This window comes from Harmonia axyridis, chromosome 5 (genome assembly GCF_914767665.1).
Source record: "Harmonia axyridis chromosome 5, icHarAxyr1.1, whole genome shotgun sequence".
NCBI classification, from domain to species: domain Eukaryota; kingdom Metazoa; phylum Arthropoda; class Insecta; order Coleoptera; family Coccinellidae; genus Harmonia; species Harmonia axyridis.
Genome location: NC_059505.1, coordinates 35,949,684 through 35,974,333, shown reverse-complemented (window position 1 = coordinate 35,974,333; position 24,650 = coordinate 35,949,684). Strand labels below are relative to the sequence as shown.

The window sequence follows — 24,650 nt, the reverse complement described above, 5'->3', positions numbered from 1 at the left end:
TAACCACCTTAATTAAGTGGCCCTTCGCCTTTTCTACTCAACTTGAAAGCAGAAATAACCCCCACTCTTGTCCACTGGTTTTTCTGATGATCTTTTAACGCACACTCCGACAACCAAGTCGTCAATATAAAAAACTACGGGATACTAACTAAATTGCGAAACGATTAACCTTCCAGTTAATCTGTATCTACGTCTACGTCATCAGTGACGTAGTTTCATCAATGAAATGAATACAACAGGCCAATTGAAAAGTCCCTGGTCTACCAAGTAAAACACATTTTTTTGGCAAAATTCGATTTAATTATTCAATATAGTCTTCGAGGGCGATCAGCGATTATAGCGATCTTCCAACTTTTCGATACCATTTTTGTTGTACGATTTATCTTTCGCTCCAAAATAGGCCTCAGTTTCGGCGATTACTTCTTCAGTGGCGCTCAATTTCTTTCCATCTGGCGAATACGGTGGATGCAGATGCAATTCGAAGCCTAATTCATGCAATTCTTCCATTGTTTTCATTGATTTGTGAAACGACGCATTGTCTTGATGAAACAGCACCTTTTTTTCTTCAAATGGGGCCGTTTTTTTTAACGATTTCATTCTTTAAACGAACCAACAACGCTATATAATTAGATATATAATCGATTAACTTCACTTTACAGTCATTCAAAATTATTTTGTGAACTTTTTTGATTTTTTCGTCGGTGATAGGCCCTTTTGGGCATCCACTGCGTTCGCCGACTTCGGTGCTCATTTCACCACGTTTAAACTTAACATACCAATCAATATATATTAAAAAGAAATATTTTATCAGCACACGAATTTTTTTTTAATATTTTTTCAAATAACAAAAGTATCTACACTCACAACGCAATATCTCACAAACTAATCGTCGGACTGCTGTCAAATTTTGACACGTATCGTTTGAAGATTGGTACTTGCTACAAATCACATGGATTTAATACTAGCACCGCCATCTGTGCATCAGACAGGGGACTTTTCAATTGGTATAATACTTTTCTAAATTACTCACCCTTGCGAAGGATCATCGTGCGACTGCCTTCGGTGGCACTAAAAAGACCGTTGCAGGTGGCGTCTCCACTCTGGGCCACCCTGTAATCGACGTCCTCCATCGCGTCGGGTGAGACCTTCTCGTAGACGAAGCACCTGTACCTGTCCTCATTGGAGAGGGCATGGATGTGGTCAACTTTACCCACTAGGTACCTAGAGCTTCCTTCCTTCCAAGCTGCTAGGCATTGGAGCTCTTCCACTGGAAGATTAGAGGATGATTTTAGGGAAGCTTGGAACAAACTTTAGTTTTCAGAAAAATCAACGTTACATGAGTTCCTTTGGCCAACGAAGATAACTTTATTGTCTTTTTAGTATGATTGGGAGTGTTACTGTACAGATAGGCACCAAATGGTGTTTTTTCTATAGACTTTGGTACTTGGTATCGGAACTTGTTGAAGAAATTTCAACATTTATGTTTTCGTGTAAGAGTTCCATGGTTTTTATTTGATACATATATTAGGTGTACAACTTTGCTTCCGCCGTTTTGCAATAGATGTCTGAAGCGGTAATTGGAAGTCGAAATAAGTAGGATGTAAATTTCATACATTAAGCTTAGGTATTTGTGAACATAACACCATCGAAATATTAGTCGATTTGTGTCTGTATCATAAAGTTATTCTCGATTTAACTTGTCAGTTTACGAGCCAAATTCTCGTAACTTGCGGGAGATTTTAATTTTCTGCTTCAATATGACGAAATATGAGGCTGAGGCTCATCGAATGCTCTCATATACCTATGGTGAGGTCGCTATTAGTGAAAGAACGTGCTGAGAGTGGTTTCAACACTTCAAGAACGGTGATTATGACGTCGACGACTAGCATACTAGATTAAGACTCGTGTCGAGCGCAACACGAATTGGTCATATCGAAATGCCTGAAAATCATGGGAATGATTCAGAAACAAGGAAATTGTGCGCCGTACGAGCTGAAGCTGAATGATTTCTGCATCGCAATTTGACTGAAGACGAAAAATGGGTTCATTACAATCATTCCATTCCAAGCGCAGAAAATCATGGGGATATACTGGTCATGCTTCCCCGTAAACGACCAAACCGAACATTCACGGTTCCAAGGTCATGCTTAGTATTTGGTAGGACTTGTTCGGCGTAGTGTATTATGAGTGATTGAAACCGACAGAAACAATCAAAGGCCGCAACACACCGGAGACATGATAAAGTGATTTTACAGCATAATAATGCTCGACTTCATGTTGCGGAAGTAGTCAAGACATACTTGGAAACGTTGAAATGGGTCCTACCCCACCCGCCTTATTCTTCAGACGTTGCTTCCTCGGACTATGACTTGTTTCGATCAATGGCACACGGCCTGACTGACCAGCACTTCCGGTCTTATGAAGAAGTAAAAATTTGGATCGATTCGTGGATCGCTTCGAAAGATGACCAGTTCATTCAACGCGGGATACGTACGCTGCCAGAAAGATGAGAGAAAGTAGTGGCAAAGGATGGACAACACTTTGAATCATAAATGTTTTACCAATTTTTTACAATAAAGCCTCGAATTTCGGAAAAAAAAACGGCAGAAGCAAAGTTGTACGACTATGTTTGTGAAAAATATCCTACTGTTTGTATGTTTCCACTAATATCAGAAAATACTGGACTAATTCTCAAGATTTTTTCACAAGAGAAGTACACAATACTTCGTTATAAGTATAGGATAAATCTCATCCTAGTGCCAAGACTTTTTCAGAGTAAATTTAAAAGAGTGTATCATAAACATTTAAGTGTGCAAAATGGCGAAGGTGCTGGTAGATCTTACTATGAATTAAACGTTCCAACCAGTCATAAACAGCTGGACGTATTTATGTAATATTATCTTCATTTTGTGCTCTTTTCTCATGATGAAAATAACTATAAAAACCTTATTCATGTTTTAGATCACAAAAATTACAATACCTGCACTTTCAGTTCCAGGAACATCAGGACACGATTGGTAACTGAGCAGCAGCTTGGTGTCTTCAGTGCAGGAATCGATGTTGGACACTGGTGATCTACACTCGCCGTGTCCTCTGTTGTAGGTGAACGTGAAAGGGGCTTTAAAGGGGCAGGGTACAGGAGTTGCATTCTCCCGAAACATCGAGAACAGGAGGGCGTCTCCGGTTATGTAACTACACAGGGATGGAAGAGAATCTCTCCCGTAACAATAAGCTGAAAAAAAGTTGATTGATTAAGGGACAAATTTTAGGGAATAATCTACTGAATATGAAACTTTATGGTTACTCTTGGTAGGTAATTCTATGTTTAAATACAATCTAAATTTCATTTATGAATTGCGTTAAATGTCAAATTGACATCTGATTCGAATATGCTTTTCTCTATTTCACTATCGTAATGAGTTCATTTCAGTACTAAAAACAGTGCTGTAATGAACTCTTTACAGCATTGTTTTTTATACTATTGGAACCATGAAATCCTCCAAATATGGTACTGCTTTCAGAATTTTCTTCAAATTCTCAATTTCCTCAGACTTTTCAACCATATTTTCCGAAAACGGTAGCAAATATGAGAAGAATTGCAGGATTCTATAAAGTTTTTTCATTAAAGAATGATATCACAAATATTAACAATATTGTCAGTGATGTATCATGAAAAAATTCTGAAAGGGCATATTGCTACAGAAAATATAATTATCTGTAGTTCATCACTGTCAATTGAACTGTCTCATGATACTGACTCAATAGTTTTATATTTGAGCCGAATTTCGGTTGAATATCTTGACAAATGCTATGAGAAAAATTGTTTGAGAAATTCAAATTTTATCACCCCGTACCTCGAAAACGATGTATTTCTAGACCCATCTTTATAGGACTTTTTCTCTTGAAATCACACAATTAATCACCCTTACACCCAGTTGCAGGAACGTTCATTGAAATTTGACGCTGCATTAAAATGTTAATCCACCATTAAACGGTGCAGGTAGCCAATACGATCTTACTCCTGGAGGATAAAAATTTTAATGACGGCATTTAATTTTAATTAATGTTTGTGCTACTGGGTGTTAGTCATTTGGATCTCCCTTATGTTAACACAAAATACTAGTAGAATAAAACGAATAATCTCCGAGATATCGAATTTTTTTAAGAGATTTGATATTTTAAAGGGTGTTCTTTTTAGAGCTATTGAACTTTAAATTGCAATAAAACAACGATGGATTATTCGATTGACATGAATTTAATTTATCCGAAAGATAATCTTGTGACATTACATTTTAAATATGATTTCTGGCATATGACCGCCACGGCTGGCTCGGATGTAGTCCAATCTGGACGTCCAATTTTCGATAACTTTTTCCAACATTTGTGGTCGTATATCGGCAATACCACGGCGAATGTTGTCTTCCAAATGGTCAAGGGTTTGTGGCTTATCCGCATAGACCAATGACTTTACATAGCCTCACAGAAAGTAGTCTAGCGGTGTTAAATCACAAGATCTTGAAGGCCAATTCACAGGTCCAAATCGTAAAATTAGGCGGTCACCAAACGTGTCTTTCAATAAATCGATTGTGGCACGAGCTGTGTGACGTGATACGCCGTCTTGTTGGAACCACAGCTCCTGGACATCATGGTTGTTCAATTCAGGAATGAAAAAGTTAGTAATCATGGCTCTATACCGATCACCATTGACTGTAACGTTCTGGCCATCATTGTTTTTGAAGAAGTACGGACCAATGATTCCACCAGCCCATAAAGCGCACCAAAAAGTCAGTTTTTCTGGATGTAACGGTGTTTCGACATACACTTGAGGATTAGCTTCACTCCAAATACGGCAGTTTTGTTTGTTGACGTAGCCATTCAACCAGAAGTGCGCTTCATCGCTAAACAAAATAAAATGGACGTAGTGCGCGATATACGTATTCCGCACAGAACCATTATTTTCGAAATAAAATTGCACTATTTGCAAGCGTTGTTCAGGCGTGAGTCTATTCATGATGAATTGCCAAACCAAACTGAGAATAAATCAGCTGTTAAATCGGTGGCCATCTTGAACAGTAATGCCAACTTAAAGTTATATACCTCGAAAAAAAACACCCGTTAGTAAAACGATCCTCAAAAAATTCTGCATAAACCTTCGTGTAATCCTTTTACAACTACCAAATCACAATGCAACAGAATCAATATTCCTCGATTCATAGCATAAACAAGATTGCGTGAAAACGAATAATTCATATTTTTTAGTATTTGATTGACTTGGTCGTCATTTCTTTATTATGTAAATAACAACCATAAAACAGAAGCTTCTTCAGGTTTCTTACATTTTCAATAACTTATAATTTAGAATGTACGAATTCTATAAGAACTTCTGTGTAGCGAAACAATTTTCATTGAAATAATGAAAAAGTGGAAATTAAAATAACACGTAATATCGGCTAATTCAGGTCATACAAAACTGATGCAAGTTCATCCCAACCTGTGAAGACTTTTACTCTCCGAATAAAATGTTCACACCCCGTAAATACCGTTCGTTTGTTCCCGAGGTATTGATATGACGATATTTCCTCAAAGGACTTCCTTGTTAACTTTCTTTGAAAACGCTCTTTTTTGTCCCGTCGAGATCTGCAGATGATGAAGCTCCGCCATGTCCTTTGTATTTCATCTTCTTTAATATTCGTTGAATGGCAAAAGCTCCACTGGCCGCTATTCAACGCAAGCTTCAAGTCTCTTCAAGTGTTCCACTCTCCCCTCTATAATATACGCGATTTTTTTTTATTTTTTTTAGGATCCCCGTCCCTGCCCTGAAAGGAGTTCATTGTGAGCCGTGGAAAAGCGCTGCAATTTTTACACAAAGGTTTATTACTTCCATATCAAACATTTTCGTTTCATCTAACCTATAATTTTTCCGCCATATTTGTATACAGGATGGTCCGGATTTTGGTTCAATAGCTTTGGCGTCGAATAACGCAATTTTTTTATGAAAAGAGTTCATATCAACTTATATCCTACCATCCCTCGTTTTCGAGATAATGTAGTGTTTTGAATGAGGTAATATGCTGTCAAAATCATCCAGTAGCTTGGATACTGGGATGCAATGATTCTTTTTCTATTTAAAATCTAGGCCACTAATTTTTTTTTTTTTTTTTAAATGTACCGTTTTCGAAATAATCGAATACAAAGCAAACACTATCTACTATCTTTCAATGTCTTCAACAAAAGTCTAATCGTTGATCCTTCAGAGAAAGTTCTAGGTTTCAATCTTCCTAGGAAAATTTGGTATATTTTAAATCGACTTAAGACTGGTCATGGTAGTCGCAATAGTATGTTCTTCAAATGGCATTCTATGGAAAGCCCACTATGTGAGTGTGGTGTAGAAGAAACTGTTGATCACTTGATGAAAACTTGTCCAATTTATAAATTTCATGGTTGTTTCCAAGCTATCCTTTCAATTTCAGATTTTTTTAAAAGGCTAGGTAACTTTAAATCAATTGAATGGCTACGTCAACAAACAAAACTGCCGCATTTGGAGTGAAGCTAATCCTCAAGTGTATGTCGAAACACCGTTACATCCAGAAAAACTGACTGTTTGGTCCGCTTTATGGGCTGGTGGAATCATTGGTCCGTACTTCTTCAAAAACGATGATGGCCAGAACGTGACAGTCAATGGTGATCGGTATAGAGCCATGATTACTAACTTTTCCATTCCTGAATTGAACAACCATGATGTCCAGGAGCTGTGGTTCCAACAATACGGCGCAAAATGTCACACAGCTCGTGCCACAATCGATTTATTGAAAGACACGTTTGGTGACCGCCTAATTTCACGTTTTGGACCTGTGAATTGGCCTCCAAGATCTTGTGATTTAACACATTTTACTTTCTGTGGCTATGTAAAGTCATTGGTCTATGCGGATAAGCCACAAACCCTTGACCATTTGGAAGACAACATTCGCCGTGTTATTGCCGATATACGGCCACAAATGTTGGAAAAAGTCATCGAAAATTGGACGTCCAGATTGGACTATATCCGAGCCAGCCGTGGCCATATGCCAGAAATCATATTTAAAATGTAATGCCACAAGATTATCTTGCGGATAAATAAAATTCATGTGAATCGAATAATCCACCGTTGTTTTATTGCAATTTAAAGTTCTATAGCTCTAAAAAACACGCTTTTTAGGTGTTACACTTTCTTTGTCAGTTAGTATGATACCTGAAATTCTAGTCATTTGCATAATCGTCAAAAAAGTTTTTTCGTATTTACCGAATATTAAACCTTTCACATACAATACTTTTGTATCATTTGTGGAGCCTTCAATGTCTGAAGATAAACTTTAAATGAACTGCACGTTTACACAATGTAATCCTAAATTTGTCAATATCCAATTTCATTGACAGTAAAAACAAAGAAATTATGAAACTTGTTCTAATCTCATAAAATATCATGTTTCATCAGCAGACAGACAGACAGTCAGACGAACGAATGCAAAAATAACATAACCTCTCCACCCATTACCCTCAAATAGAACGATAATAAAACGCATCATAATTTCCAAAATAATGCGCATAAAATAATGAAAGAGGTTTGGCATCTTGTTTCACGAGGTCCTCAAATGAATTTATATTGTCAATAATCACACCGCGAGAGCATAACAACACCAACAATATTTTCAAATCTTCAGTAATGACGCGACATTCTTCTGCAGAAGCAATGGTGCCATAAATCCTTTACTGTGCCATTACAGTCGATTTATGACTACTAAAGATGCACAAGGGCAATAATTTTCAATTTGATCTGGAGCTATTGCTTCTTTGGGAAAACATTTATAATTCTAAGGGACCTATACCGATCTGAAGACAAAGGTCGGTTATAAATAGTTGTAACGGTCCATCATAAGAGTACAAAAACTGGCCATTAGCTGACTGAAGTCTTCCTCTGTGAAATACTGCACTGGAAATGATGTCTGGACGAATTTTAAGATTTATCAGCGAAAATACAACATTTTGCTAGTTGCTGTAGACGTCTAGCACTGGAAGGCCGAGACCAATATCCATTCAGGCAATTAATTCAATTGAATATGAGGAACCTTATATTTTCCTTTGAAATTTATTATTTCCACAGGATAAATGGGAAAATCTTATGCAGCATCAGAAAAAAAAAGAGAGCTACAGCTCTGTTGTAAGCGATACTTTCCCAATGTGAATTTTCGTTGAAGTTGAGTTTGACAACTTCAAAACATCACGTTTTGGAAATGCGTCTGTTCAAAGTATAAATGCGCTAATCAAAGAGAATTCCCAGTAATACAACATAGAGTCACAAATATTTTTTGGGAATATGTATGGATTTTTGCTGTGAATGAGAATATGAATTGAATGAACATTGGAGCTTAGAAGAATTGACGTTGATACTAAAAGATTGGCCGGTCAATATGATGAAGAAAGACGGGACCGAATATAAAGAAGGAACGGTGAAGACAATGTGGAACGTTTTGTATAAACTCTTGCAAAAAAGTACTATAATGACTATACTATTATGGTTGATCCGTTTAACAATATTGTATTCAAATCAGCCTGAGATGTCTACGATGCAATGGTAATAGATCATCTATAGTAGGGCTGCAGTATCAAAGATGAAGGTAGCCATTTTGAGAGGAGGTTGCACCTGAAGAAGATAGTAGAGAAATCTAGAAATCCAACTACTTTTATGAGATGTTGACAAACGTGGTTTTAAAATACCCAAAATCGAAGAAGAGTAGGCACCAGACGTCGAAAGGGCACAAATGAAGTTCAAGATCGACTTATGGCCATCAAAGACCGATGTGCGACAACTCGAACTTCGACTGATGTGTGATTAGGAGAACAAGGCCATCATGAAACTGTCTGAACGGTTTACCGCCGGATAAGGTCTTTTGGACTGCAGCATTATCGACCCCATCTTGTATTACCTCTGACGGTTGAGCATCGCCGGCAACGATTACAGTGGTGCAGAGAACGTCAACATTGGAATGTGGAATGGCATCAGGTCGTCTTTTCTGATGAATCTCGAATCTCCTTGGGTGCACATGATGGCCGAAGAAGGGCTAGACGAGGTCGGGGAGAAAGACCTCAGTTTGATGTTGAGTGTCATGTACACCGGACAGTAGGCGTAATGGTATGAGGTGCTATTGCACATGCAAATAGGTCACCTTATGTCTTCATTGTAAATTGTAAACCCTTCGTTTTTTTCTCGAAATTTCAATCATTTACTCCTTGCTATACTATGTTATACAACAAAAGAATTAAAATTTGAACAGCTCCTTCTGGGTGTTGTAGTTTCTTTGTCAATATATTTCCGTTTATTCGACGATCTGATGAAAAAATTAATATTTTAAAGACGAATACTAGTAATTCTTTAAGAGACTTTGAGGGGTACATATTCTAGACAGTTATTATCATCTACAAAGCAACCTATAATTCTAATAACGATTTCAAAGGTTTATTTCCGTTAATAATGGACCCACCTCCAACAACCTGAAATATAAAACGACCAAAACATAGGTTTGTATTAAGTATGACCTTTTCGCCAAAAAATATTATGTTACGCCCTTCCAATCTATTTCTGTGATAAATATAGCATCGAACGATATATATATTATTCATATAATACTCACTTTCTTTGTACTGTAGGACGTTAGCGTGCTTCTCGTGAATCACCACACAACGATAACAAGCCCTTTTGCTGAAACAGAACATGACTCTATTAATTTCATAATATTGGCGTGAAAGGACAAATTAAATTGTATTAGTCATATAAGGTGTTTCGTCATTTTATGCCAAGATGTAATTTAGTGAGCCGCTGATGGATTCCAATATGAATTTTTCGTTTATGAACTCATTTTATAAACTTTTGTGAACAAAGAATACGTTTCATATGTTAGAATCCACCAGCGGCGCCGCGCTACAAAAATGTTTAAGGATTCGAAGAAGTCCTTTACCCCCAAAAAATATCGCGCTGTCTGTATTTGGTGAGATCAGCTCGGCGTAGTGTATTATGAGTTGTTAAAACCGATTGAAACAATCACAGGCGATCGTTATCAAATGCAATTAATGCGTTTGAACCGAGCATTGAAAGACAAACTGCCGCAATATAACAAGAAACATGATGAAGGGATTTTACAGCATGACAATGCTCGACCCCATGTTGCGAAAGTGGTCAAGACATACTTGGAAACGTTGTATCCGCAGTATTTTCTGGAAGTTGCTCCCTCGGATTATCACTCATTTCGATCAATGGCACACGGCCTGGCTGATCAGCATTTCCGGTCTTATGAAGAAGTAAAAAATTGGATCGATTCGTGGATCGCTTCAAAAGATGAACAGTTTTTTTTAACCTGGGATTTTACGCTGCCCGAAAGATGGGAGGAAGTAGTGACCAGCGATGAACAATACTTTGAATCATGAATGTATAACCAGTTTTTTACAATTAAATCTAGAATTTCGGAAAAAAACGGCGAAAGCAGAGTTGTACGCCTATGTAAAAATCGGAGAGTGTAAGTTCGAGCCTTTTCCCATCATCTTACGCCTTTGCCACTCGTTCATTGATCGCTATCAATTTCTATATACTAGATTTCCTGTTTCTATATCAGTATTGATTTTCCGATAACAAGTTATTCCGTTCCAAGAAATCGATCTATTGCTTCTTTAAGATGGTCTTCATTATTTTCGAAAATCGATGATAATATCGGTCTATAATTGTTAGATGACCGTTTGTCTCCACCATAGAGTCATAAAAATAGATAGAGGAAGGTAAATTTTACATGTCCCCAACATGGTTAGATTACGTTGTCGGATTGTGATATATTTTCAAATCCACAATTTTACTATATCGTTATGAATGTATATTATATTGAATGAGATATATTTATTTGAGTGATTCCCGATTAAATATGCAAATTTTAATATTTGGAATCCGATATTTTTTCTATTTGTAGAATTTATAATAAGCAGAATATTTATTATTTCTTGTATCTACCTGCTAAAATCCATGGTTTGGCAACTTTTGCTCTCCTAGTATCATCGGTGGTTTCACGTCGTTTGGCGCGCTTGAAGTTTGTTTTCAGAATTTCTGATTTATTTAGGTATTTATTTCGATACATTTTGGGTTAATGTGAAACGTTGATTCACTATGGGACATAAGAAGTGCGTTCTTTTTGGAGAAACTCGCAAAGTGAGTGAAATATCGTATCACTGATATGTTTTCATTTCCGCGCGCTTCCTGTCAAATTTGAAAGTTCATGTTGGGGACAGAATTTGCTTACTGAAAATGGCATATGCTCCCTCTATCTATGTTACCAATTTTTTGCGATGAGAGGAATGTTAATGGCACATGACAAAGGACTTATTAAATGAAGTGATACATTAGGTTAGGGGCCCTAAGAATAATCTCAAACACCGATATTTACCAAACAAATACTACAAATTCCTCTACGAAAAACTAAGAAGCACCCCCATTCCGATGGTATTCGAGATCGACGTCATATTTCCAGTCAATCGCCCTTGTCTAAACCCCGTTCTATATCTTCCCCCTCGTCTTAGGGGTGGAAACATTCACATCACGAAACAGAATTCACTTGAGCGGCTTATTGACTGCGTATCCTGACGAGCTAGTAGCCGCGAATTTGGCAACAATTGGCCTGGATCCAGCTGGGGGTGAGGATATCACTTTTTCCCTGAAAGACACGTATTTTTGTTGGCAATGTATTATCATCCCCTATTTAGGATTCTCCGGGGGCACTGCGGTATAAATTGAAATATTCTTCTTCTATGTATATAAGCTTGCAGGCCACATGTAGATGAGTTTGTCATAGAGGGGGATGTAATAGAATTCGATATTTTCATGAGATGGGGTGATTCTGGTATTTTCGATCTAGGTGTTTTGGTATTGTTTAACTGAAAATTTTTGACAGTTCTAACAACCATTCAAATAGGGATGTTGCCTATATTTTGAAATTGCTTTTAATTTGTAGATGAGCCCCTAATAAATCATGGAAAAATATAAAGTATCAAAAAAATATACGCAAATGAAAAAAGTTTTGAAAATTCCCGCTGAAACGCTGCATTCTGTCATGGTATTATGGTGACGTCACTGCATAAAAGTCACCAGCATAAACAAACGAACTAGTTTATCTATGGTCACCACGTGTTAACGATCTGTCAACCTGAACTGATATCTGCTGATATGTTCGCAGTCACGTGCTAGTCGATAAGAATTAACACAATTTAAATCAATTTTATTACATTGAATTCGAGAAATAAGATAATGAAAATGCTATTTTAGTATTTAAAAAACGGCCTTTAATGTGGAAAACCTAATTTAATTTGTTTTTATTATATGACGCATCATCCCTATTTTGTCATTTTGTGTGATATGCATAGAGTAATAAACATAGATAGAGGGAGTATACGCAATTTTTACATGTCCCTAACATGGTTACATCACGTTGTCGGATTGTGATATATTTTCAAATCCACAATTTTACTATATCGTTATGAATGTATATTATATTGCATGAAATATATTTATTTGAGTGATTCCTGATCAAATATACAAATTTGAATAATTGAAATCCGATAAATTTCCTAATTGTCGAATTTCTAATAAGCAGAATATTTAGTATTTTCTGTATCCACCTGCTGAAATCCAAGGTTTGGCAACTTTTGCTTTCCTCTTGTCATTCGTTGTTTCACGTCGTTTGGCGCGCTTTAAGTTTGTTTTCTGAACTTCTGATATATTCAGGTGTTTATTTCAATATATTTTGAGTTAATATGAAACGTTGATTCACTATGGGACATAAGAAGAGCGTTATTTGTGGAGAAACTCGCGAATTGAGTGAAATATCGCATCACTGATATGATTTCATTTCCGCGCGCTTCTTGTCAAATTTGATAGTTCATGTTAGGGACAAAATTTGCTTACTGAAAATGACATATGAGGTCATATGAAGCAATTTCACCCAATAACAATGTATTACGTTTACACCAACTTTACAAAGCGGGTCAATTTAATTTTTAGAACTTCTTAAAAAAATTACAGAAAAACATTCAGGTCAAATGATACGCTTTCGCGAGTTCGTTCATTAATATTTGAATGAATTTCATAAATTCATTTGAAGAGTAGGTTCGATAAGCTCCTGAACTAGTTGTGAGGTTCCCAGAAAAGGTAGTCACTCAATGTCTCAAATTTGATGTTTTTTCACCATTATCTAGAGGTTTATCCTAACCATGATTAAATTAATGTTTAACTAACTGATGATAATATTTTAGATTAACTTACTCATCAACAACCAAGAATTTGTCTCCTTCGGAACCTAGACAGCGTCCTTTGCTACTAATCCTGGAACTTTCTATGATGACGGGTTGTCTAATGCCAGACTGAAACCATGTTCCTTCCCATTTCTCAGGGAAGTAACATCCACCTGCAACAAAATTTTGTGATCAAACTCTGTTGAATTATGAATTTGATAGACATGTTTCATCAGAAACGAACTGGAAAGAGATTGTCGATTGTTTTTCGTTAAGTTGGCAAATCTGTCTGCAATCGTTTGTATGTCATCGACAGATGTTTCATCAAAATGAGGATACCACTAACTCGAACTTGGAAACTACATGAAAGCATATGCATATGTGGTCTCCAAGGAAGCAATTAGCCAATGAAGGACCTAGGGCTGATAAACTGCTGGCTTTACTTTAGTACTTTTCTCATTTTTTCTATAGGTTTCTCGAGTTTTTCATGATTCTGAAGTGAACATTAAGCCCTCAAAAAATGGCACAGAAATCTAGTTTTTCCACTGAAAATAAGAGCAAGCCACTGGATTCTACATAAAAAATTGCCTGTATAATTTTTTTAATTTCAGAGCTCTATCATCAGTATTAGCGGAGATATAAATTTCGATTTTGCCATTTTTCCATTTTTCTCTTATAATCCGAAAACAAAAAGAGGTGCCCAAAAATGAATACTACTCTTGTTAGTTTCTCAGAAAAAGAGAACAAGAATGGGTTCAAAAGATGTAGTGCTAAAACATCGAAATTTGCCCACCCTGAACAGACCAGATACAGAGTTTCTCCTACTTTATTTTATTATAGATCTCTTAAGAGGTTATAATATCACCAAACGGAGATAATTTCAATTATTTTATAACAAACTTCGAGATCATTTGAGGGATATTATACATTATTGTTACAGTCACCATATAATTCACTTATCGTTTACCTTGTGTAAGATCGTAGCCAAGAATATTGAATTTGCTTCCATGGGGTGTAATATCTAGTGGTTAATTCTCGTTCTCGTGTTGAAACCCGAATCGAACCTCGAAAAGGGAAGCACAAGACGTAGTTAGATCAAAAGTTTCGATAAACTCACAACGTAATTTCCTTTTGACATTGTGCTGCTCATTGGCTGCCTCAACAAATCGAACCAGACTGAAAGGTGGAAAGATCGGTAGAATAAGGAACCGCTTCTACGAAAAATCTTTGAATCATGCCTTTATCGTTTCAAAAGAGCGTTGGAGGTGCAAGGTCTGCGATTTTATTTGCTATGAACAGAAAGGTTCTCAGTGAATTGAGGTTAAAATCATTTTCAGCATTGAAAGTGGAGAAATTCTTGTGAAATATGAAACTTCTCATCCAAGGTAAAAAACCGGAAATTAAAAAATTTCTGACATTCTAACATTTCTGAACATCCTACCTACATAGTATCATACATCATTTTGAAGGGAAAAAAAATAACGAATTCAACGAAGTGCTGATATACATGGTGTTCCATTGAAAAAAATATAGTTTTGTGTTGAATCTTCAAAACCATACCCCGACAAAAATATTGAGTACGCCACTGGATTCTACGCAGAATTCTGATTCAGACGTAGTTTCTACCTCAGCATTATTTCTAATAACTTCGGAGATAAAGGAGTGGTCCGAAAAATATCAATTTCCAAAATCACCCTGTATCTCTTGAACAGAAACAGTTATGCAAAATCTGATTAGACCAACTTGAGTTTCAAGAAAAAGTAGGACAGGAACGTGAAAACCGCAAGGCTCTATCTTAAATAACAAGCGAGAAACCTGGCTGTCTCACCCAAAATGGGATGCACTGTACCTACATAACTTTCAAAGTATCCAAAACTTGGCATCTCTTCCCTGTTCAAAAAATGTTAGGGGTTGATGCCATCTTCATGGGGGTGGTTTTTCCGGACTAAACTCATGTTTGAAATTTGTCCCCTCAAAACAGAAGTTGACCTGTTTTTTTTAATCTTCGTTCTGGGGGAATCAAATTTACGTTGGGATACCCTGTATAAGTGTGTATAGCTACTTCAGTCAAAACAATGTCGTGACAGACAACTTACTACATCAGTAGTGGTGAAAAAGCCATAACTCTCCCTTATACTAATGCATAAAAGGATACTCAGCACTTTTACCCTAACTACAAAAAAAAATGAATTCCAAATATGTTCACCCTCCCACATCTTCTACTCCTACAACCCCCCTCTAGGGACCGCCCCGGGCCCGAACCCGAAGTTTCGCCCAAAATCTCCAGCGCGAAGATCCCCGATTTATGGGGGTTTACAAGAGTTTAATCAGCTTTATCGCCGGCGGGCCCGCGATCGATGGCTGCGAACATCAAAGGGAGATCTATTGGCACTTCAATCAACCGCATCTCCAATCCTCAACTTAACGAAATTACACGCTAGGATAGATCTTGGATAATAGAACTTCTAATTCCGGCAACCGCGATGTTTTATGTTCCTACGCTACTACTCCGTAATGCGCTAGCGATTCGGAATTGAGTATTTGTCATTTCTCACACCGGCGGCTCGTCTTGTGAGGCTAGCGGCCATTTTTCTCCTAGGAATTCCGGGGAGATTGAGACAAGTGAGGGAAAAGTCTAATTTTATTATCGCCGCCACTGATTTACGATATCTAGTAGATCGAGAAGATGATCATAGCTGAGAGATCTATCCAGCTAGTAAGCTATATAAATCTGCGAATTCAGTGCGGACATAGACTGTTAGATCATTTTCAAATGTCTGTATAACATTTTTTCAGTATAGATTGAGAAAAGTGTGAGAAATATCGAGAATTATTTTATTATCTCCGCCACTGATGTAAAAGCATATAACGATATCTAGTATGCAAGCAGAGATCCATAGGTAGATCTAAGAGATCATAGGTAGATCTAAGAGATTCATAGGTAGATCTAAGAGATCCATAGGTAGATCTAAGATATCCATAGGTAGATCTAAGAGATCCATATGTAGATCTAAGAGATCCATAGATAGATCCACATACAGTAGAACCTCGATTATCCGTTCTCCTATTATCCGTTTTACTCTGTAATCCGTGCTCGTCGATATTTTCACTCATCCGTTCCCACGAGCATTCGGGATTCACTTCATTACGCATGCGTCATAGTAATAATTTGATAGAATTCGATAATGTTTCAGTCGATGATGTTGAAGAATGGCTAAATTCGGATTTAAATGAACCCGGTTATCAGATACTGGACGATTCAGAAACCGCATCAAATTTCTCCCAACCTAACCAATGTATGGATACAGACGATGAAAGTGTTGAAGAATTTTCCACGCAGGAAAACACAGTTTCTGCCGAAGACGCGTTGAGATTCGCAAATGCTCAGATGCACTATTTAGAGCAGGAAAATGGTACGGATTATATTGATGTCCTCCACTTGAGGAAAATTTGGGCTCACATTTGTCTCAAGATGAATAATAAAAAAAGACAGACAAAAATTACAGACTTTTTCAACTAATAGATATACATTGTAATATAGGTTCCAATGCAATGATTTGTTTTTCATTTATATATTCTTATATGATATTATGATTCTATTGATTTTGTTGCTCAAAAAATAATTATACCTCATACATTTTTCCTATTTTCATAGTTGTTGTGCGTATTTTGAGAAATTTCGATTGTCCGTGTTTTTCGATCATCCGGGAACCGTTTCCCCTCTATTAGGCCGGATGATCGAGGTTCTACTGTAGTTTGTAAGTCAGATAGATCTGCGAATCTGATGTGGACAGACCATTTTAAGAAATAATGCTGAAACACGTCGATTTTTTTATTTTAATTTACCGTATTTTAAAATAATAATCTAATATACAGGGTGAATTACTTTCGAGTAATCACCGTCACCGTCACCGTCATTTTTTTTAAATGGAACACCCCCATTTTGTCTCAATTTTCCTACTACTCTTAATGAGCTGATTCCAAAAATGTATCACATGTTGATTCCAATTGATACAGGGTAACTCTAAACATTCTTTATTAGTTAAATTAACAATATTATCAAAAATACTTATTGTCTAGCGGCAATTGGTTTGAATGTAACACCCTGTAGTTTGTTACATTTTTAGATTAATAAAAATGATCTGTTTCCAGACATGTTTGGACTTGAGGTCTAGCAGACAGAATATGAAAGAAATTATTTCCTATTTTCATACATTTTTATCAATCTAAAAAAAAAATTAATTCCTATCATTTTAATGACATTTTCAAAAAAAAATTGCTTTATTCAGGAAGAAGCAATTTCATGTCTCGTAAGAAATTGTCAAGTCGTTTTCTATTCTAATAATCAAACATAGGTACTATTTTTGAAAACATATTATTTTGTGAAAAACTTCTCAGAAAATATTCGCATCACCGGTTTCCGAGGCGACGAGTCGCCACTGGACCGATTTTGTCTGGCAGTTTATAGCGATCAAAATGGATCTTAATGGGGCGCTTTAGAAGTTGATCTGATCCCGATGGTCTTTGAGTTATGACCGATTCAACCATTGGAGAATTGGGAGTTTAAGTAATGGACACAGCTTCTTTTGTCGATTTTCAAGTCGCCGTAAAAGACATAAATACCTTTCAAGGAACGAGGCACTTAATAACCTACGTCATAACTTAGACTTCGATTATCTTCCAAATTGATAGAGTGAGAGGGAAGTAATGGAATAGTACATTTTCTAGGTGAAGGGTTTTCCAGTGAGAGGTTTCATTTTGATATTGATAAAAAACAGATTTATTTCAAGAGAAATCAATGGATGTTCATTCCATTGTAAATAGAAAAAATAGTTATTTATGCAACAAGTGCAAAAAGTGAATGTTTATTGCACTCGACGTGAAATTGTCCGACGAGGCCGTTTGGCCGAGTTCGACAACACGTCGAGTGCAATAAACAATTTTTGCACGAGTTGCATACAACATTTTTTCTACGTTCATGCAAAAAGCAAAAAATGATTCATTGAGGTGCGGCACTAGGTGTAGGAAAATGACGTTTATGTTTGTTATGATGACAGCACGTTGAAGTAGAATGACAGATGAGTGCAATAAAAACTTTATTGCACAAGTGCAATAAAGAACTTCTTTTTCTACTAAATATAGTTCAATAAAGTTTTGCTTTTTGCATGAATGTAGAAAAATGACATTAACGATTGTAATTGAACTAAGACAATTGACCGTCACGGCAACGGTTGCAGCAAGATATTCTTTTCATGAAATTTTTCTATGACTAATTCGCATATTTGAGACTGTATATTCTCGATAACTCTCGAATTCTATCTAATCTTTAAAGTATTGTATCGATTGTGCAGCATTGACATAAACCTTTTCTTTCACGTGACCTCAAAGAAAAAAGTCTGAAGGTGTTAAATCATAGGATTTCGGTGGTCAATTGTGGTCACCTCTTCGAGAAATTACACGCCCAGGAAACTTTTCTTGCAAAATTGTTTCGTTACGTTGTTTTCGTCATGAAAAATCATGAATCATAGCTCTATAACACAATCTAAAGGGTGTTTTTTATAGAACTTTAAATTGCAATAAAACAACGATGGATTATTCGATTGACATGAATTTTATTTATCCGCAAGATAATATTGTGGCATTACATTTTAAATATGATTTCTGGCATATGACCGCCACGGCTGGCTCGGATATAGTCCAATCTGGACGTCCAATTTTCGATGACTTTTTCCAACATTTGTGGCCGTATATCGGCAATAACACGGCGAATGTTATCTTCCAAATGGTCGAGGGTTTGTGGCTTATCCGCATAGACCAATGACTTTACATAGCCCCACAGAAAGTAGTCTAGCGGTGTTGAATCACAAGATCTTAGAAGCCAATTCACAGGTCCAAAACGTGAAATTAGGTGGTCACCAAACGTGTCTTTCAATAAATCGATTGTGGCATGAGCTGTGTGACATGTTGCGCCGTCTTGTTGGAACCACAGCTCCTGGACATCATAGTTGTTCAATTCAGGAATGAAAAAGTTAGTCATCATGGCTCTATACCGATCACCATTGACTGTAACGTTCTGGCCATCATCGTTTTCTAAAAAGGACGGACCAATGATTCCACCAGCCCATAAAGCGCACCAGTTTGTCAGTTTTTTTTTTCAGTTTTTCTGGATGTAACGGTGTTTCGACATACACTTGAGGATCAGCTTCATTACAAATGCGGCAGTTTTGTTTGTTGACGTAGCCATTCAACCAGAAGTGTGCTTCATCGCTAATGGAGGTAGTGCGCGATACGTATTCCGCACAGAACCATTATTTTCGAAGTGAAATTGCACTATTTGCAAGCGTTGTTCCGGCGTAAGTCTATTCATGATGAATTGCCAAACCAAACTGAGTATAAGTCACTGGACAGCTGTTGAATCGGTCGTCATCTTGAACAGAAATGCCAACTTAAAGCTATATACCTCGAAAAAAAACACCCTATATAACCGTAAGGGCCAGTTGCACCATTTGCCTAAACATTGATTAAAAATTTAAACGTTGATTACTCTATGATTTCTCAAGAGAAATCAGAAATTAATCAATGTTTAAATTTGAATCAATGTTTAGGCAAATGGTGCAACTGGCCCTAAATATTGCACCAACCTCGTTTTCGAATAAACAAGGTCTCATCACACCACTATGCCAAAAACCACAGGACCCAATCAGCGAAGATGATACGTTTCTGGTGATCGACTGGTTTTGGCAAGCGTATAAAATCATGGAGATATCCTAGACATGCTTCTACATCGACAGCCAAACCTAATATTCACGGTTCTAAGGTCATGCTCAGTATTTGGTGGGACCTGCTTGTCGTAGTGTATTATGAGTTGTTAAAACCGACTGGAACAATCACAGGTGATCGTTATCGAACGCAATTAATGCGTTTGCTCCGAGCATTGAAAGACAAACGGTCGCAATACAACGTGATTTTACAGCATGACAATGCTCGACACCATGTTGCGAAAATGGTCAAGACGTACTTGGATATACGTTGAAATGGGAAGTCCTACCCCACCCGCCGTATTCTCCAGACATTGCTCCCTTGGACTATTTTTTGTTTCGATCAATGACACACGCCCTGTCTGACCAGCACTTCCGGTCTTATGAAGAAGTAAAAAAAATGTGATCGCTTCAAAAGATGACCAGTTTTTTCAAGGCGGGATTCGTACGCTGTCCGAAAGATGGGAGAAAGTAATGGTGAACGATGAACAATACTTTAAATTATAAATGTATAACCAATGTTTCACAATAAAGCCTCGAATTTCGGAAAAAAAAAACGTCGACAGCAAAGTTGTACTCCTATGTTCATACATCAAACATGAGAAAGCGATATTCATAAGCAATAAATAGGGCAGAATCAGATTCTAACTCGCTTAGATATCGAATTCCCATTAATTCTGGAGATTGTACAACAACTATTGATGATCCCTACTATATGATACACTATGCTGTATTACTAATGGCCTAGGCTTTGGATTTCAATGTTTCAATATTGGGTCCGATATCCACGCTTAACCAAAATTATATTCAACATTCCCGAGCAACGTTTCCAACAACAACAACAATACGCTAGTCTCCAAGGGAAATATTTACATATTCCATAATCTCACGCACGTAATCTTATGGCGAATTTGTCTTTGTCTCGTTCTGCCCGAAACAAAAACAAACACGCCCAAACTTGCACCTCGTATTGCCAGAGCGTATGAATAATAAGGTTGAAAGACGAGGCGTGTTCTGGAAAGTTTTATCAAAATCTCCTCTCTTGCTCAAAGAATTTCGATTTATTGGGGCTTACGAGAGTTTAACCAGTCTTATCGCCGAGGTGAATTTTTGTAAGAAGTGGGGTTAGAATGCATCTTGCATGGCGGATTTGGGTTTCGGAAGTTTTACAGTTTAACCGATCTATCTTTTTATTTTCTGGTTGGTGAAATGAGGTTAGGGGTGGATCGTGAATAAAATTGTTTGATGCTACCTTTCGACGGAAATACACTGCTCAACAATTGATAGGGATCACTTACTTGTTCTAAATTTATTTCTGAAATATTCGCTCCAAGATTATAAATGTAGTCAGATATCAGAGCATTTTCAGTTGATAATATGGTTCACTTGAGAAAAGAATGAAAAAATGGAAAGTTGGAGAGAAAAAAAGACTTTATTAGGAACACTCAAAATTCTGTGTTTGAATAACATAAAAATTTTATGATGAAACCACAAGAAGGCTGAAGTTTCGGTTAAGCTAGTACCTAGTTGGCCCCCCACGAGCTTGTCTCAAGCATTCTACCCTACGAGGCATACTTTCGATCAAACGATTTATAAAATTTTGGGGCAAATATCCCGTAAAGCGTTAGAAAGGTCCTCCAGGTTATTGATCGGTTGTTCTAAGGTTGACAATTGTCTAGACATCTCAGACCAGACATGTTCGATGCAATTCATGTCTGGAGAGCGAGCTGGCCAGTCCATCCTATCAATAGCATGAGTTTCTAGCGCTTCATTAACCAGACGACTACGGTGTGGACGGGCATTATCGTCAATTAAAATGAAATTCTCGCCCACAGCAGCCGCAAACGGAACAATTATGGGTTCAATAATCATATCGTGATATCTCTGGCTGGTCATGGTGGTGTTCTGCAGAACAACCAACTCTGTGCGTTGGTTCAACAAATGCCTCCCCATACACATATAGAACCTCCGCCAAAAGCTGTTGTGGGTACCATAAACTGTTCTGCATACCTTCGACCTCTTTCCCTCCAAGCAAGAATACGTCCATCGGAGTTGACCAAACGAAATCTAGACTCATCCGTAAATAAACATCGGCTCCAATCTTCAAGTGTGCTCCTCAGCCCATTGCCGTCGATGAACTCGGTGTTCCCTATTCAAACGGGGATGTTGTACCCTCCTACGTGCTCCTCAGCCCATTGCCGTCGATGAACCCGGTGTTCCCTATTCAAACGGGGATGTTGTACCCTCCTACGTGCTCTCAAACCACGAACATGTAGTCGTCGTCTTACAGTTTGGTTCGAAATTAGAACTCCTGTTGCAACTCTCAGTGATCTATTGAGCCGCGACGCCGGGTAAGTGGGATTTCTCCTAGCATGGAGGATCAAAAGACGATCTTGAGCAGCTGTTGTACTGCGCTGCCGACCTCCCCCATGAACATAAGCTACTGAGTCGTTTTGGATGAACCTATTCCAAGCCCGACTCACGACACTTTGCAAAACATTCAACCGCCGGGTCACTTCTCGCTGGGACAAACCTTCCTGTATCCAGCGTAAACCTTCCTGTTGTCCAGTTGCACAGGAGCCAAACGTCTTCTCGGCATGACTGATAAGCTGATATTGTTCTCATTTCTTCAATTATTGTCACCTTATGTGTTTGAACGAGAGAAAAAAACAGATTTAATAACAAATACCACATTGCTTTTCACTCCACCTGTAACAGCCTACAGATAATAATCGATTTTGTGAACAAGAGCCGATGAAGTGAGGAAGACTTTGATATAATCAACTCAAAACATCTTACTTTTTCCTTAAAGAACATATAATGAACAGATATTCACGAGATAACTTGAAAAAAATACAAATGAAGAGAAGTTCATAAGTGATCCCTAGCAATTGTTGATCAGTGTATTTGATAAATGATACACGAAATACAGTCGAACCTCGTTAACTCGAAATCCTCGATAACTCAAAGTATTTCAATCCCCCAATCTGTCTAAGTCGAAAAATAGTATATTATTCAACGAGCGGTAATGTAGGTCATAACTCACTTAGATGAAGTTTGCAGCATTAGCCGCAGGCGAGTGCTGTAATGCATCAAGTGAGTTATGACCATTACCGAATGTTGAATACTATACTTTATCTACGACTATAATAATAAATACTAAAATACAACAATAAAGAAAGAACTTTATTGACAAGCTCCAAAAGTTACCTATAAACGTCAAAATTATCATAATGACATTTCTCCCCTCAATAACAATAATGAAATGTTTCCTTTCGGCAAATCGAATAGAAGCAGAGAGGTATAGAAGCACAGATCTATATTTTCCGATTTATTGTAGTGAGTTATTATAACTTACAATTCTTGAAATAGAATATGGTGCTGCAACCGTAGCCGTGGCGGCCCTTTGGCTGATATCATAGTAATTTTATAAAAAAAGTTCTTACCTTGTTGTTTAAAGGTGGCAGTCGTTTGAAAGCACCAGGTTAGCAACAATGCAACCGTTGGACCAAAATGAAACCATTGATTCATAATGTAATCAGGTCGGTCTTGTTGGACGTTATTTTGTTTGGCATTCCTGAAAAAAAAATATATAATCAATTTTTTTGCAATAACTCTTCATCTGAAAGATAATCACAATTTTGGGAGAATCAATATACAACTTGAAAATATGATGTGAATTGAGATTGAATTATATTAAAATATCACTCATGACTATCTGCCTCAAATTCTTGAGCTTCATTCGATAGTTTTGAAATTTGACATGGAACGCGCGGAAATGGAAACATATCAGTGATACGATATTTCACTCAACTCGCGAGTTTCTCCACAAAGAACGCATTTTTTATGTCCCATTGTAAATCAACGTTTCATATCAACTCAAAATACATCGAAATGAATATCTAAATATATCAGAAATTCAGAAAACAAACTTCACGCGTACCAAACGACGTGAAACAACCGATGACACTAGGAGAGCAAAAGTTTCCAAACCTTGGATTTCAGCAGGCAGATATAGGAAATAATAAATATTCTGCTTATTGTAAATTTGACAATTAGGAAAAATATCCAAATATTTAATCGGGAATCACTCAAATAAATATATAATGTAATATACATTCATAACGATATAGTAAAATTGTGGATTTGAAAATATATCACAATCCGACAACGTAATCTCTATGGGTTTGCCTATGTAACTCTCTTTTGTTAAATTGTACCTACTGGTTTAAAAATATTTTAAGGAGAATAATCATTTCAATCAATTCAAACCCAAATATGTAAATTTTCAGCACAAAATAATGATTAGTTTTCCATAAACATAAACTAGGCCTTCGCAGTGAATCACCCTGTATAAGAACACAATTTTCATTGGGTGTCGATTTCATGAGAAAAGGGCATCCTATATTTCGAAAATATTGCTTTTCTCACTTATTTTATACTCGATGAAAATTCCAACTGCTTTGTAGGTCAAGCATAAATTGCAGCAATAAAAAGAGAGGAAGAAAGTATGGAAAATAATCAGGAACAGCATCAAAGAGCTTGATCCATCCAACTTCTCACCATCTGCATTGGACGGCAAGGCAACTCTGTGCA

The 24,650-nt window shown here is 37.1% G+C and overlaps 1 protein-coding gene across 2 annotated transcripts in view; it reads right to left on the bottom strand.

Annotated features, from left to right (window-relative positions):
- The window catches only part of LOC123680131, a 126,928-nt gene that overhangs the window by 38,080 nt on the left and 64,198 nt on the right, over window positions 1–24,650 (bottom strand). For both annotated transcript variants that reach the window (XM_045617843.1, XM_045617844.1), the window contains exons 3-7: window positions 23,501–23,631; window positions 13,328–13,469; window positions 9,666–9,733; window positions 2,981–3,232; window positions 1,031–1,267 (exon numbers count right to left, since the gene is read on the bottom strand). In XM_045617843.1, the coding sequence (XP_045473799.1) occupies window positions 1,031–1,267; window positions 2,981–3,232; window positions 9,666–9,733; window positions 13,328–13,469; window positions 23,501–23,585 (784 nt within the window). In that variant the 5' untranslated portion in view covers window positions 23,586–23,631. The remainder of the gene's footprint in view (window positions 1–1,030; window positions 1,268–2,980; window positions 3,233–9,665; window positions 9,734–13,327; window positions 13,470–23,500; window positions 23,632–24,650) is intronic.